The sequence below is a fragment of the Equus quagga genome, chromosome 1, assembly GCF_021613505.1.
Source record: "Equus quagga isolate Etosha38 chromosome 1, UCLA_HA_Equagga_1.0, whole genome shotgun sequence".
NCBI lineage: Eukaryota > Metazoa > Chordata > Mammalia > Perissodactyla > Equidae > Equus > Equus quagga.
The window spans coordinates 114,986,152-115,003,471 of NC_060267.1; the positions used below are offsets into that span (position 1 = coordinate 114,986,152).

Here is a 17,320-nt window from a genome sequence, read left to right on the forward strand (position 1 = left end):
TTCAGTTCCTCAGTCAAAGCAGCCCCATTTCAAGTGCTCAGCAGCCACATGTAGCTAATAGCTACTGTGTTGGATAGAACAGAGGAACATTTCTTTGCTTGCACAAAGTTCTGTTGGATGACACTGCTCTAGACCGACCCTTGGATCCACAGCTCTTTTCTGTAAATTCTCTTCCATTTTTTTCTCTTCACAAAGAAGCGACCAGAACGTCATTCTCTTCCAGCTCTATGAAACAAGCAAACTGTTTTAATAAAGTGCAGTGTAAGGAATCTTGGATATGCACATTGTAACGACTAAATACCATTGCAAAGTGCAGGTCTTCCCTGGCCACGGTTTCACCCTGTTAGGTTCCTCATAATGGAGTCACATTTGACACATACTTAATTTACTGAAAGTCAACTAAATGCATTCAGTATAAGAAAGGAAAGGAAAATAAAGTAATAGACTAATTTCTGGTCACCGTTTATTCAAGGAGTGATTGTAAGGAAGAGAAATTTAAGTTTGTTTGTTGTCTCTACACTCACACACACACACAAACATACACGCTGCATAATGCTATACATGGTATGACGTAGAGTACTATATTTTGATGAATGTATGTCCTATATATATGCTATAAATTTTATATATGTGTCATATATATTCTATGTATAGAATATAGCATATATGTGCTATATATAATATACTGTATATTACATATAATAATATATGACACATTTTAAGCATAATTTTGATTATATGCAATTTGTCCCTTACATATATCCTGTCACCATGTAAGATCCAATGTGACAGTTATTTTACTTTTATGCCCCAAAGCAAATAAGAGTTATTGTTTCTCTAAATTCTCTTGGCCCCTAAGGAAATATAATCTTTTCTGCTACATCACTAGACCCAGTTCTCTATATTTATCCTCAAACTCAACTCCTTTTAGCATCCTGTCTTCAACGATGAGCTGTGGTCCCCATACCCACAATCAGCCACTAAGAGCAATGAAATGTTCATATGGTTGGAATGGTTGAAAACCATAAAAAATAAAGAATATCTATAGTACCTGAGGCAAAGAGAGATAGACTGCATCTCTTACAGGACGTTTGAAACTTGGCTGCGCTGCCATCTCTCCCAGCACTGGATTCCGTGCTCTGCCAATGCACTGCCCGTGGCACCCAGTGCCTGCCTTTATTATCAAGCTTATCAAAATAAAATGTGATTGCTTTGGTAGGATGTAACTCCCTTAAAGGTGAACACACTGTGTCCTTCATCCTTACATTCCAAATGCCTGGCAGATAGTGAATGCTCCATGGGTGGCATGAAGAAAAAAAAAGGAATGATTTAGTGAGGGGAAAACAAACAAGAGGAATTTGGGATTAGAACACGTCTCAGAAGTCAAGAATGTCATGAAGGGTTGCAGCATCAGAAGCGGTCAATAGTTTATTCCACAGAATATTCTTACGTTTGGATTGATCCCCCCTTTTTGGCTCCTTTTTAAGACAGACTGCTCTTGAGGTCTCAAAGATGGCTGCCTGAAATTCCAGATTTACTTATATCCTCCCCATAGTGTCAACTGGAAGAAGAGGGCAGCTTTCCTGTTAGTGTCATCAAACGCTCCAAATGGTGTCAGAAAAACATGAGAATAAAAACATAGCTAATACTGTCAGCAGTCAATACCCAGGAGGAATGTAGAGGTTAGATTTTAGATATTAAAGGTGGCAGTATAAAAAACTAATTTACATCTTTTTTGTTCTTCTTTCTTATGCTTTTGCAGTGGGTTGAGGATTGAGGAGGAAAGCTAACATGTGCTGATCAAACACAAGTTAAATCAGTTGGGTCACATTCACACTCTGGGGTCCAAGACATGGAGTGTTCTGAGTGGCCAGGCCTGGGTCATGTGAGGTGTGGCCTTTTCAAAGGAGAACGAGAGAGCTGCTGCCAGAAAAGCTAAAATGGTTGCAGCGAAGGCTGAAATAGCAAACATCTACAGTTCTCCTCAGAATAATTTTAAGACAATCACTGATCAATTTGAACTAGGCTATAACTATGTAAACTGAACAATTGTTTTTAATCGCAGTGTAACTCTACTCAGTTTGTTTTCTTTAATGTATATGTTTAAAATGTATCAGTGAATGAGAAATGGGAATCTGTGTCATAAAACACATTTTAAAAACTCAATTTTTGAAAATATAGCATTGCAATTTAACTCATTTATATCTTCAGCAATTATTGCTGAAGCCTAACTAGTTATTTTTGGATAAAGTATTGAATATGCAAATTCAGATATTCATTCTTTCAGGGGCTGCAATTATTCTCATCACTTCAGTAAACATGTTAACAAACATTGCATTTGAACACAAATGCATTTGCTTATTAACTTGAGAGCCGCATCTAAAACCACAAATTGCTTCTGTGATTAAATTCCTAATTTTCCTGTCAAACCCCAAATAAAGTATTGCCTGTTGATTTAACAAGTGTTTAGTGTGGTCATATTTCCCAAGCCCAACCCCAGCACCCTAAAAATTTTAGTAAATTATTTTGTTCTTTTAGCTTTGTTTTCTGCTGAAGTCTAACATATGACATTTCTTTTTCTTTCTCGCCAGAACATTCCTTATATTTCCATTGTCATAAGCAGATTTTGTGCGGTAGTGTAGATATCCTGAAGGACAATAACTTTATACAATCAGCTGTGAGGTGAATTATATCCTTGAATTATTCTGAAACTACCTGAAGTCATTCAATTTGTTTTCAGTTTTGTTACGTTCAGTTTCAAAGGGTGACATACCCTAAGCTTGTTATCAGATTCTAGCGGAAAACCCAATTCAGGGCTTGGTGCCTTAAATTATACTAACAAGAATACATATCCATGTTTATATTCATTATTGTTATTCCATACTAGTGTGGTTTTCTGTAAAAGGTTGCCATATCCAATAATAACTAGTATGGTAAATAAATACCAACTAGTAAAGAAAATAGAAATAATTATGTATTAATTCCCCATCTTCCAGATGTTTATTGATAATATGGATGACTACTGTTAGGGATGACTATATGGAGGCTAGTTATGGCTACGTTATGGTTAGAGGGTACAATTAGATTACTCCATTCAGGAAATGTCTTTGAGTACCTACCATGTACCTCCTATTATAACTGATGGTGGGAATTCAACTGTGCCTGAAATAGTCGTCATCCAATGGAGCTTATACACTCTGAAAAACACCTTTTAATCTTAAGAATTTAGACTTTTTATACTGATTTAAGTCATTATTATATTGATTTGTGTTTGCACACACACACATACTCACACACACTTTTATACGTAGTTTGTTCTTTGTATTGGAAGTCAGTGATTCATATACTCTCAGCCATTGTTGTTTTAGTTTTTTTTCCTGGAAGTAACAATTACAGTTTTCATCATTTCAAAGTAATAGCTACCAGTTTTGAAATATCTCCTGTGTTAGACACCTTATGCTTTAAAATCAAGATTCCAAAACTGTTGGCCCATGGGCGTGCACAATGTTTTAAAGAAGTTGTGTTAGAATTTTTTGTGTGGTAGGGGGCAGGGGATTTGCTATAGACTCCACCATTCGGTTGTAGTGGGCTTGGCCCAGTTTTCTGGCTCACTTTACCTGTCAAGCCTTTGGCCACTGAGGTCAATACTTCCAGGGTCCTGTTGTGTAAAGGATTTAACTGAGATTTAGAAGAAGTGGATTGATCCAATGCATGCTGGCTCAGGTAGACTGGCACAGTAAGCAGCCCAGGACTTCTCATTCCAGCACTGCAAGTATTCACCTCCAGCTATTGGCCCAGAATCAAATTCACATAAAATTTGCACACTAAGCAGATAAATAGGATGAGAGCTCATTGACTGAGAACCAGTAGATGTGTGGAACATGAATAATAAACTGTTCCTCACTTGTGAATTTGAAAAGCAAACCTTAATTCATGTAGAATGAGTCTTTGAACACTGAAGGTTGACAGTGAACTTATGAGATCATTCAAGAGTGTTAACAACGTGATGATTATGCAGAGGTGCTTAATCTTGTGACATTTACCACCACGCTAAAGCTACAAGGTTAGTCTGTTTCTGGAGCACAATGTAAATGTTATATGATTGAAATGCTGGTGTATGTAGCCTGAAGAGCTGTGGGGCTGTCTTCCTTTGCTCCATATCACTGCATTAAGTCTTTTGGAAGAGAATTTGGGTATGCAAATATTACTTTTCTCAAGTTTTAAACAATTTCCATGTTTCAAAAAAAATTTCCTTCTGAGACTTTGAGTTAATCAGCAACTTGAAAATTCCTTCATAAAAGTAGACATTGGATTGCAAATGTGCAAAACTAAAAGGCAATATCTACCTCTAAAGCCTCCCAAATTTGTGTCCTGAATGTGCCATTTACCTGTCGCACTTTACTACCAGGTGAGGTATGAACTCTGAGTAGTTGGATTATAATGTACTGCAAAGCAAACTAGCCTAATTTATAGATTTATTGGATACATACTTTGTGAAAGAAGGAGTATGTGTGTATGCCTTCAGTTTTTCTGAATGTTTCTTATACAGATGAAAATGTCAGGAGTATTTAGAAAGCAGGCTGAAATATGAATATTTTGCATTAGGAACTTAAGTGCACTATTTTCTCAGGATAAATTAATGTTTGGACTCCCAGGCCCCAGAGGTTGCTTACACATTTTAGAATTGAAACAAAGACCACCCTTTTGAATTCATGTATTTTCAGCAAGAGGAAAAACAATGTTTAATAACATTGAGAAATTTTATATCATCTGGGGTGAGTTCCATTTAATGATAAATAGTCTTAGAAAGGAGAAAAATATATTGCTTTGTTAAAAGAAAATTAACATTCCCCTGGGTATCTCAAGTATATCTTAGCTCTGAGGAGTTTGCTAAAACAAATGCACTTTTAGTATAACAGAAACGTTTAAAAGAGTAGTTTTTGCCTTTTCACAAAGTGAGAGAATCTAGGGAGTGTGCCTATGTGAGTAAGACTGAGCTAAAGGAATTAAGAAACATTTATGCATGATAGAACAAATCTTTTCCATTTGGGTTCTTTAGTCAAAACTTTAGGATGATAGCTTGCTTTTAGATCTTAGGTGCTTACTGAAATAAAGCATTTTCCCACATACTATATGATCTCTTAAATCTTTCCACTATTAAATAGGAAAGAAGAAGTGCTTCTTCATATTTTAATATCTTTACAATTTTCCACATAGCCACTGCACCTTTATTATTTATTGGCTAAACACAAAAACACAATTTTCAAATGAAGCCATCAAGCATGCTTAGTCAGGCCGCAAACATTTTAACTCTACAGCCAAAATCTTTTTTTCCCCCATACAGACTGTACTTTGTAGATAAACAAAACACAATGACCCTTTGTCATAAGAGTCTTCCATTCAAAAGCGTGTGAAATTAACTACATCTTTCCCAATTTGAGTTTAGAGGAATTTTCCCCACTGCAAGCATTAAGTTACTTAGTAACTAACAGACCGTTTACAGCTTAAAAATTCAACCCATCCGCTTAGGATTTACTGTCAGATTTATTCTATGAAGGTCAAGCCCAGCATGTGTCTCGTCCCATGTTTTGCTGACTTCTCAGGCAGGTATAAATGCAGACAAACCATATATAGAAGGCAGTTTGTTCCACGTGAGAGGAGATGACCAAAAGCATTGAATCTATCAGGTTACGTATAATCGACATGTACTCAATGGGGATGGAATAAAAGAAAAACAAAATGAGCAGACAGGTTTGCAGCCTTTGGCAGAGCCTCCTCCCACATTAACAGTGGTGCCCACCCATTCTGAGTGCCTACCTTGAGCTACAAGCTTTGCATATATTGTCTACATAAATTTATAGGACAACCCTATGTGAAAGATGGCTTTCTCTTCATGTTACATGTTAAAAACTTAGGTTTAGGAGAGTATAAATGAAAAACCTTAGTTTTCCATCTTGTTTGAAGGGAAAAGCCCAGTTCGTCCCTACTGTGTGTTTCTTCCCTGTGAGTCTCCTTTACTGCTCAGACAAAACATTTCACTTCTAGTCACCAAACGTGTGGCTTTTCTTCCCCATGTCAAGAAAATCTCTGTGACACCAGCTAGGTGTCCTACAATTTGACTCAATTCTGACACTTTAGCTGGAGACAGTGTCAGATCCCAGAGGTTAAGGCTCAGTCCTGTAAGACTGCTTCCACCACCACTTCAGATGCCAACCGCTGGTAGTAAGACCCAGGTTACTCACAACTGCTGTCCAACATGGCTGCAAATCGGGGGCTCCCAGGACCCTCTCCTCAAGTTTGATGAATTTGCTAGAGCTGCTCGTAGAATTCAGGGAAACATTTCCTTACAATCACTAGTTTATTATAAAAGGATATGATGAAAGATACAGATGAACATCCAGATGGAAGTGATGCCTAGGGCAAGATATGTGAGAAGGGGCTCAGAGCTCCCGTGCTCTGTCCCAGGCACCACCCTCCCAGCACCTCTACGTGTTCGCCAACCCGGAAGCTCTCCAAACACAGTCGTTTGGGGTTTTATGAAGGGTTCGTCACATAGGCATAATCCATCATTAACTCCATTTCCAGCCTTTCTCCCTTCTCAAGAGAACAGGAGGAAAGCTGAAAATCTCAAGCTCCTAATCATGGCTTGATCTTTCTGGTCACCAGTCCTCATCCAGGAGCCATCTAGGAGCCCACCCAGAGTCACCTCATTAGAACAAAAGATGCTCCTATCACCCGGGGAATCACAAGGGTTTCAGGAGCCCTGTGTCAGAAGCAGTGTCAAAGACCAAATATTAGAACCAAAGATGCTCCTCCTGCTCTTATCAGCCAGGAAATTACAAGGGTTTCAGGAGCCCTGTGTCAGAAGCTGGGGGCAGAGACCAATATAAATTTTCTGTTACCTCACAGGGAGTTAATTTCCATGGTCACACAGCTGGTGAGGGGTGCGTCCAACCTGTAAACTAAGGTACACTTGGTTCTGAGTCCCATTTCTTTTCATTATGCTGTTACATGATAGGAATAGCTAGGGCTTGGGGACTAGACAGGGTGTGGGGGCAGAAACTAGGAAACAGGAAAAAAAATCTCCATGAAAGTGTGAGCTCCGTGAAGGCCAGGGCATTCTTCACCACATCCTCAGAACCTGGAAAACCGCCTGACATATGCATCAGTAAATGTCTTTTCACAAGGGTGGGTGGCAGGGAGGAAGGAAGGAAGGTAAGAAGAAACGAAAGGATGGCGGGTCGGCTTTCTGATTATAGTTCTTGAGTATTGAAATAGGCTAACTCAAGAGTGAGGAGTTCTTATCTGGTTCTGTCCGCCATGGGCATTCCATGGTTGCTTCCTGGGGATAGTGTAGACCAGTTCTTCTGACACGTGAATGTCTTTGTTAAACACTTGGAGGTCTCATTAAGATGCTGATTCTGATTCAGTATATCTAGGATAGAGCCCAAGGTTCTGTGTTTCCAACAAACTCTCAGATGATGATGAGGATGATGATGATGCTGGTCTGCACACCACATTGTGTGCAGGAGTACAGAGTATTCAGAACATGGATGGACTATTTTCCTTTATTTCATTTCCTTTTCTGAGTTTCCGTAGTTCTAGGATTTGGGGAGGAATAAGATGAGGGAGAGTTAATCAGTGTTTATGGTTCGAATGGAAAACTCTAAAGGCAGAATTAAAGTGAAAATAGAAGAAAGAGACTCGAAATGTACATGTAAATATGGACTTACTCTGGGAAGGATCATAGGAGAGTTAATCTACAAACAAAGCAAAACAAAAACCACTGGCAGAAATCTGCCACAAAGGAGAAAGAGATGACAGCTTTTTCTATTTCTTTCTAATTTTGTTCTTTTTAAGTTCCAAAGAGAAAAGTTGGGGTCTCCAGTTTTTCCTCTTAATTTCATTTTGGTCTCTCAGGAGAAATACTGCTTTAAACTTGGGAGACTTTTGTGAGAATAAAGAAAGAAAAATCAAGAAAGTCTTGATTTAAAAAATGAGCAAGTGATAAAATATTACTTTGAGCAGTAGGGACCAAATTTATAAACTTACCCATTTCCTATACCTCTATTATTAAAATTTTATTATGCATTATATTTCAGATATAGAAAATGATATAGACATACAATCAGATATATTGATCAACATCCATATAACCATTACTCAGTTTAAGAAATAAAACCAAAACTAAATTTCCTAGTGTTTGTACCCAAAATACATCCCAGTTTCTCTTCATGAGAGCTCTAAAATACGTTAGAGTTGAGATTTATAATTTTATACATTTTAAAATATATTCATTCCTAATATTACATTATGTGTTTTTAAGATTTTATGTAAATGGTATCAAGCTGCATTTTAAAATTCATTTTACACCATTGTTGGTGAAACTTTTCCATGTTTATAAAAGTTCATCCATTTTCACAGCATAATATTTCATTAAATTTTATGTACTTTCAATTGTGATAATGTTCACATTTTATCTCTTTATATGCTTTCACAGTATATAATATGTGTATAATATGTCCAGGTTAAATATTTTATATATTAATACAATTTTTAGATGGCCCATAACATGATTGAAGAACTCTGGGCTAGAATTCAAATGGGTCCTACTCCTGAACCAGCCAGTTAAGAGTTTGGGGACAGTTGACAATTCACTCAGCTGTTTTGTTGAAATCCTCATCTGTAAAACAGGCATCATATTACACATTTTCTCAAAATTATTATAAAGAGCAATCGAGATGATTGTTATAGTACGCTAAAACTTATAGAACTGATAGCAGTGCAATTTTATTATAAGAATTAAGGCTTCTAGGAGGTGGATGGTGCAATTTATACAATGAATGTAGTCTTGAAATTGTGGGATATGAATGAGGTTTTAAAGTTGAAATCTATTTTGATGTGTCAAGTATACTTACTGTTTAAAAACTTGTTTTTTTTTCTGTTGAAAGCTTCTTTAAAAACTAGCTTTTTTTCTTTTTTTCTTTTGACTTCTCATTGATAATTATGGCTCTTGGGTTAGAGCCTTTACTGTTTCAGAGCCCCTAGGTGACATTTAGGGTCTCTTACCACAGTGTACCATTTAGTAAATAGCACTGTGATGGCTTAGAAGAGTGGAGAGGGCCTAGGGGACAGGTATTTACCCAGACAAATTGAAATGGATAGCTGAGCACTTACCCAATTAATTTGCTAAATGTGCTCAGTCAGTCTGGATAAATCAAAGAAATGTGCTCTTTTCCTCCGTCATGGGCAGCATGAGGTTGGCCTGAAGAGTATGAGATAATTATCTCAACTTTCTACTTCATCTTTGCCTATATAGACGTAGCCTAATCTTTCCCCTAGTGAACAAACTAAATTATTCTCACCTCTTCAGAAAGTCTTGAAAAATCTTTAACTTCTAGATGCTACTCTGTTGTACTTTCTACTCTACTTTACCTTTTATTTCTGATAAATAACTGAGGCATATTTAATCTTCAGTTATGTAACAATTGCGTAATGTATTCAGTGCCTTTCATTATAAGAGAGATGACGTTTAAAGTAGATTTTATAATGTAGACTTTTAAAAAATATATACTAAGAGGGGAAAAAATCTTGACGTTTGTTTTACAGATGGCAACTGAATGGAAGTGACATTAATCTGAGTATGGAATATCGTTATAAATTGAATGGAGGAAATCTCGTGGTACTTAACCCCAACAGAAATTGGGACACAGGAAGTTACCAATGTTTTGCAACAAATTCGCTTGGAACAATTGTCAGCAGAGAAGCCAAACTCCAGTTTGCCTGTAAGTTTACATTCACACATCTAGCAAGTCCAACATTTAAGAATATGTAGCTGAATTTGTTTGCTCATTTCGGATTTCAGAAACTACATGGATTTTATTAATTCAATAAATAGGTTGAGAAAACAACACAGTATGAGTTTTTGGATCTCTATTCTCGGTACAAATCAGAGTTTAAAGTATGTATGTTTGTGTGTGTGTGTGTGTGTGTGTGTGTGTATTTTGTTTTACTATTTTGTAAGGGTTCTGTTTAGGAGGAAAAAGAATCCAGTTAAGGATATGTGTTATTGAGCAGATGCTTTGTACTGAGCTAGAACGAAAAGAATGAAAGAATTGTCAGATGTAATCATGGCTCTGGAAGAACATTTAAATTACAGAATTATATCCAACTAATCTGAAAATATTAAGGCACAAAGACAGTGAGACGAAAGAAAAGAATGTGACATGTTGTTGACCTCCTTTGCGGTTTTGCCCAGCTGACAATGACCTCCAGCACAGCCCCTATTGAGGCCTGGCTTTGGCAGCCGAGTTTGTGCCATGTTAATTGGACCTGGGTGAGCACATGGCCCAACCTTTGAAAATCACATTCTTTCTCCAGGGAATTGAGAATTGGGACCAGGGACCCAATTTAGTTTTTATCTTCCCAGTATCTCTTTTGACTGTCTTCTGCTTTTTATTTCTTGTCACTAGTCTCTCTTCCTTGGTTTTGGTTGTATATTTTGTATATAATGTATAGCAGGATTGCCTTGGTTCTAGGATTTCTTTTAGTTCTTTACACCTCAATAATTCTGAAATTTGAAAGCCTGTGTTCTTATAATGTGCTGGTATTCTCCCTCCACCGCCATAAGCCATTAATAAATTGATGATGTGTCATTTAATGCATAGCTTATTCTATTGCTTTCCGTTTTTGTAATGACGATGGTTGGTTTCGCTCCTGCTATTGTATTCTGTGTGTTTTGTTTTTCATACTTGCTCTTTCTTTTATTTTCTCTTTTTCCTGCTCTGTGGACAGTGTTTTGTTTTTTTAGCTTTTATCTTTCCTGGGTATTTTGAAAGCAATCTGTCATGTTTATATTATACAAGTGGTAACCTTTAAGTTTACTAAAGGTTTATTTCTCTAGTAGCCAGAATTTTTAATCTAAATTATTTTTTGAATCTCTCTATTTTAAACAGAAGTTTAGTTCCTTTTTCCCCTTACTGTATACTTTGCAGTCTTGATGATTTCCACAGTTATTGATTAAAATTGTTACTATGTCATTTTACTATATATATTATGTGTACATGTATATTTATTAGGTACTATGTATATATGCATGTGTGTGTATATATATAGTAAATATGTATTTCTATAATCTCCTCATGAATAATTTTATATGTGCATATTGTTTTTAATCAGAATTTTGCCAAAATCAATGCTGTATCCTTGTTTTACCTGGCTGTAATGTCAGCCACAAGACTTCTTCCCATTCTTGCATTCTTTCTTTTTTTAATTTCTCAATTTTTAAATATTTGTAACATTTAATAAGTTACATTTAAAAATATAGCTATGTTTCGTCCTCTTGCATTTTAAACATTGTCATTATTTTGCCTTAAATGTGAAGATACCTTTTGGTTTGTGCAAATGTTGGATCCCAGAACTGTTTATCAAAGAATTTCAAGTATGTTGCTCCGTTTGTCTTCTGGAATTAGTGTTAACAGAAATTTGGGATCAGACTAATTTCTGTTTCTTGGGAGCTCACCACGACCTCCTTTTTTTTTTATTACTTGTTTGAGTTGGCTGTATATGGGATTATTTTTTCTTCCTCCTTTTAGTTGAAAACATGTATATTTCCAGCATATGGCTAGGTTTAGATCTTTTAACTTACTTGGCTTAGAACTTGAAAAATTCTTCTATCATACATAGGCATTTTGTACACAGTTCACGAAATTTTCCTTCTTATATATCTTGTAGCTTCATGTTTGATTTATTTATATTTTAAAAAGGAACTGATAGTCTATAATTTGGATTTTTTTTTTTGGCCCATTTCTTGAAATGCTTTTTCTCTCAGGCTGTTATTTCTTATGAATTTCTGTTCCTGATTTATTGAAGCCACATCTATTTGTTTGTATTGTTTTGAAGATACAGTCAATTTTCTGAAATGTTGTTTTAGATCTAGAGGCAGGCATTCCTCCACTATCTCCATTTGGTGTTTCCATTTTTATGTTTCAGTATTTTCAAAAGGTTCTAAAGCAAATTTTGTCCAAACTCAGCCTTTGCCAACAGATGGTGTCGATGGACTGCCATGGCTCTCCCTCTTTGTCCACGCGTGCAGATCACTGTTCTCTTCCCTGATCTATAGTAGAATGTGCAATTCCCATCTAGTTCCCTGTTTCTCAGACTCTTTTACCAAGTACTTTATTCCTCTTATGTAGTGATATTTTTCTACTGTAGATTCTTGATACCCTGTAATATGTGAAGTATAATCAACTTACATGTTTTTCCTCAGTCAGTCCCTCCTGAAGAGGATGACTTGTTGGGAAATATCTCTAAAATTACATTGTGCCTCTCCCCGTTTGCCCCTAGTTCCTGGCCAGTACTTAGTGGGCAGAGTGGGATAAAGTTATTGAGTCTGGCATCTTATTTTATCCTACTTAACACTAATAAGCCACCCTGCTACTGTTTTGTGGATGCTAACAGAAGACATGATATTCCTGGGTCCATGACAAACAACCATTAATCACAGCACAACCAGCAACATCCTTCAGTTACCCTTGTCCCCAAGTCCCATGGAAGTGATATGATATGGCTAGGAGAGATGCTGCACCCACAGATGAGGAACAATGAGGTTAGAAAATCCAGCTCTCTTAAAGCAAGCCTGCTCTTCGTCCTAGACAGAAACATTACCTTCTCCCTCCAGATTGCTCTCTGCGAACAAATCCCTGAGATGGGGGCCTGGGCAAGAGTGATTCGGACTTTGATTTTTGGCATCCTTTGCAAAAACTTGCTGAGAAGCTAAGAGCATATAGTGCATTGCCTCTCCCAACAAAAGTTCATTTTCTTTGTTTGGTACTGTCCTTGAATTTCTGAGTTGGGGTGCATCCTGTCAGGATATGTGTTGTCAGTAATGTACAAAGTGTCTTCTGACGTTTGTTATGAATTCCCTCTTTGAAAATGCCAATCCACGATGTACCATTTAGTCCCTTGAGTTTCCCCACAGTCTATCCTCATCTGTTTCACAAGTTGTGTTTACTCCTATGCTTGGTGTTAGATTGCTTGCAGACTTGGTGTATAGTGAGATTCTTTTGTTTTGTGCTTTTTTTTGATGTCTTCCTAAATATTTTTTGCAAGTTACAAGAAGCAACACTGGGTATTCTAAGCCCAATGCCACATTGGACTGGAAAGGTAAAAAATGTTTGAATTCATATGGTTGGGTTATAGGTTTCTAGTAAAGAAATCGAAGAAGTTGGCAAAGGGAGTGGAAGCATCAGAGATTACAAATTACCAGTTACAAGAGAGCATTGCTTTAATTGAGCAACGTTGAAAGGATGTAATACATTAACTGAAAGAAGGGATTCAGATGGAGACCTTTGTATTAGTACCATGCTCATGACTCCAGTTGAGAGGACTCGAGTATTTTTGCTGCAGGCAAATGGATGATAAAATGTTGCCACTGAGAAGTGTTCTAATTGTTCACTATAACGATGTCACCTCTCTTGACTGTATTATATGTTTGCATGCTTAGTAATAATTGTTTCTGTTGGCCATGGAGAAAGTACTTAAAATGCGCTTCATGGATAAATGAGGAAATAAAAGTACAGTTAATGCACCACTTTTAACATGTGAAAATGAAAAGAAATTTTATCTTAAGTTTCAGGTTGCTTGAAAATGGTATTTGAAATAAAATGAATGAGGAAGGCCATTCATATTTTAGGAAGCCTGCTTTCTATAGGCATTCTCTATCCCTTCTAATGGATTCTTTGTGGAACAGTAACAAAATCTATGGAGGAATAAATAAGTAAAATGATGGAGTGTTTGAATTGTAGATATTTTCTCAATTATTTGCTGTTATGTTACATGTGTGTAATTTGGGTGCTTGCTTAATATATTCGGAGATGTTTTTGTCATCTTTAATTTCAACCGTAGAAAGTTAGAAAGGTACCTCCAAAACCCCAAGTATCTTTGCTTTGTTAATAATTACTTTTAATTGTCTTATTGTTGAATCTCTTATGTCTTGATTAAAATGTTTTTATTTTAACCATTTTTGAGATGTATTGTCTTTTTAATAATGAATTATAGTAGATTTACAGATGGTATGGAGAAAAGCGTAAAGAATGTCTGTGTAGCCACCACTTAAGACTTGAAGCATTTGAAGTACAATTAAACCTACCTGGTAATTCACCTCGATGACATCTCCATCTCTCCCTTCCTCCTTTCAAAAGTTATTCACTATTTTTAATTACATGTGTTTTTAAAATTATTTGAATACATATATATGTGCTTCTAAACAACATGTAAAATTGTTTTACATTTTTAATTTCTTAAGTTTTTATATAGTGACATCATACAATTATACATACATCTAAAACATTTTCTTCTTCAACATTATGTTCGTATCTGTTGATCTGCAACCTTGCCAACACTTGTTAGTGTTCTATTTTTTCATTTTTGTAAATATGGTGAATATAAAATTGGATTTCACTGTTTCTAATTTGCATTTCTATAATTACAAAGTAAGCTCCTTTTCCTATATATGTTAACCGTTTATGTTTCTGTTATCTAGATACTTCTTCACTAGATGGTAGTCTTTTTCTTTAACTACAAGTATCCTTTGTATGCTCTGGGTTAATCCTTTGTCAGTTATGTATGCTGCAAATATCTTCTCCTCTTTACATGTTACTGTTTTTTTCCCTTGGTGCTGTCGAAAGATGAACAGATGTACCTAATTTTAAATTTGTTTAAAGTATCAATCTTTTTCTTTATATAGCTTATGTTCTCTTCTGAACTTTTAAAAATTTTCTTCTTTATCTTGAACTGGTAAAGACAGTCACCTAAATGTACTTACAAAATTTTAATGTTCTGCTTTGTACGTTTAAGTCTTTAATAATCTGGAATTGTTTTTGTATATCATGTGAGGTTGAGCTACCCATTTATGTTATTCCAATGTGGCAAGTCATCTTCACCAGCCAGCTGGTTGAGGAGTCCATTCTTAACCAACCAAAATGTGATGTGTGGTCATTGTCTCTGGTTTCTTTGGGCTTTTGTGTTTGGAAAATCATATTATCTGCAAATAAGGAGAGTTTTTGGTACCTTATCCACCCTTCCTCCTTTTATATCTTTTTATATGACTGCACTTTCTCTGGCCTAAATATAATGTTGAATAGATGTTTTGATGGTGGATATCCCTGTCTTGTTCCTGATCTTAAAGAGAATTAGTACCATTAATACCATTATCAAATGTTAATACCAGTGACATTTCACCATTTGATATGATGTTAACTATAGTTTTATAGATGTTCTTTATAAAATTAAGGCCATTTCTCTCTAGGTTTGTTTTTATCATGGATGCTTTATTCTTTTAAACGCTTGTCTTAATTTTACTGGGATATTCATGCTTATTTTTCTCCTTTAACCTTGTAATATAATGAACAATTATTTTAGTATTAACCAACCTTCTAGTCCTAGAAGGTTAGTTTCAACTTGGCTTTTATGTAAATTCTTTTTAATACTTGGATGTTATCTATTTCCTAATATTTTGTTTACTGTTTTTGGGTACCTAATCATGTAGGAGATTTTCTTTTTATTTTCTCTTCTACTATCCTTTTTCGGCTTTCGTATCAAAGTTATATTCACTTCTAAAGTAAGCTGGAGAGTACTCCTTGTTTTTATATTCCCTAGAACATTTTAAGAAATATTGGAATTATCTGTTCATTTTTAAGAGGTATAAGTTGCAAATAAAACCATCTGGGCCTGGAGTTTTCATTGAGGAAATATTTTAACTATTGATTGAATATGTTAAATAGTAATAAGACTAATCATACTATTTCTTGGTGATAAGTTGTGTTTTTTCTAGGAATTTTGTCCATTTTGTTTATGTTTTCTTATGCTTTGGCAAAAAGTTGTTTCAAAACATTTTCTTTTATTATTGTTCTTATATGTGTTTTATCTGTAAGTACAGTCCCTATTTCATTCTAAATATTATTTTAGTACTCTTTTTAATCCAACTAGTCAGAATTTGATGTTATTGCTTCTCACTTTTAAACCTTTATATTCTATTTCATTCATTTTACTCTGCTCTTTATTGTTCTTTCCAAGTTCCTGGATCATTTTATTGTTCTTTTTCTAATCACTTAAGTTGTGTATGGTTAACTCATTACTTTCCCACCTTTCTTCTGTTCTAATGTAAATATGTATGGCTTTAAATTTCCCTGAAAGTGTACAGTTTTAGCTGTATACCAAGGTTTTGACATATAGCATATTTATTAGGGCTCAGTTCTATAAACGTTATAATTTTATTATGATTTTCTCTTGGATCCATGGGTTATCAGACATGTGTTTTTAAATTTCCAAACATATGGTGTTTTCCTATTGCTCTTTTGTTACTAGTTTCTAACCTAGTGGCCCGTTGACCAGAGTAAACTTGTTAATCGTGCTGCTCATATCGTATATATCCTTACTGATTCTTTATATTTCTCTCACAGTGATGCTGGATTTCTCAGTTTATCTTTGTATTTCTGTCCATTTTTGCTTTATTTATTAAGTTATCGATGTATAAAAATTTAGAATGGATGTATTTTTGGTCAACTTGAGGTGACCCTCTATTAATAAATCATTTCGCCTTATAGTTTAGATGTTAATGTATTAATATTGCTCTTTTAATATATTCTGATTTTTCATGTTCTTCTCTTTGTTTGAATTGAGAACTTCTTTCTGCCTCAGTAATATCAGAAGTCATAAACTCTATTTACTTTATTATAGCAATTGCCCTAGAAATATTAGTATGCATATTTGACAAACTCTAAAGTTAATATTTCCAAGAATAGAGGACTTTGCAATATTTTAAACTGTAGCGGCCTCCTCCACAATACTGTACCATTGTTGTTCAATATTTTTGTTAAAATTTTTAATGCTGTGAATTAGACAGTATTGCTACTGTTTCTTTTATTTTCTAGTTTTTCCTTTATATCAGAAATAATGTAAGTATGTACAAACTTCTGTGTAGTTTTTTTTTTATTATTATTTAAGTAAAACATTCAGGCTTCTGCACATATCCTACTTTCCTGAGGGAAACTACTTTCAACTTTTCAACTGACTCTTTTGATGTTTACTTCAATTTTTCTGAATAACTTGCTTATATTACTACTTCGTGACTTTTTCGGTTTTTGGGGTTTTTTTTGTGTGTGTGTGAAGAAGACTGTCCCTGAGCTAACATCTGTTGCCAATTTTCCTGTTTTTGCTTGAGGAAGATTGGCCCTGAGCTAACATCTGTGCCACTCTTCTCCGTTCTGTATGTGGGACACCACCACAGTATGGATTGATGAGTGGTGTGTAGGTCTGTGCC

General features: G+C 35.4%; 1 protein-coding gene across 3 annotated transcripts in view; it reads left to right on the top strand.

Annotated features, from left to right (window-relative positions):
• CNTN3 (contactin 3) overlaps window positions 1-17,320 on the top strand; it is a 317,071-nt gene that overhangs the window by 108,399 nt on the left and 191,352 nt on the right. For all 3 annotated transcript variants that reach the window (XM_046675345.1, XM_046675355.1, XM_046675364.1), the window contains exon 4: window positions 9,610-9,785. In XM_046675345.1, coding sequence (XP_046531301.1) covers window positions 9,610-9,785 — 176 coding nt within the window. The remainder of the gene's footprint in view (window positions 1-9,609; window positions 9,786-17,320) is intronic.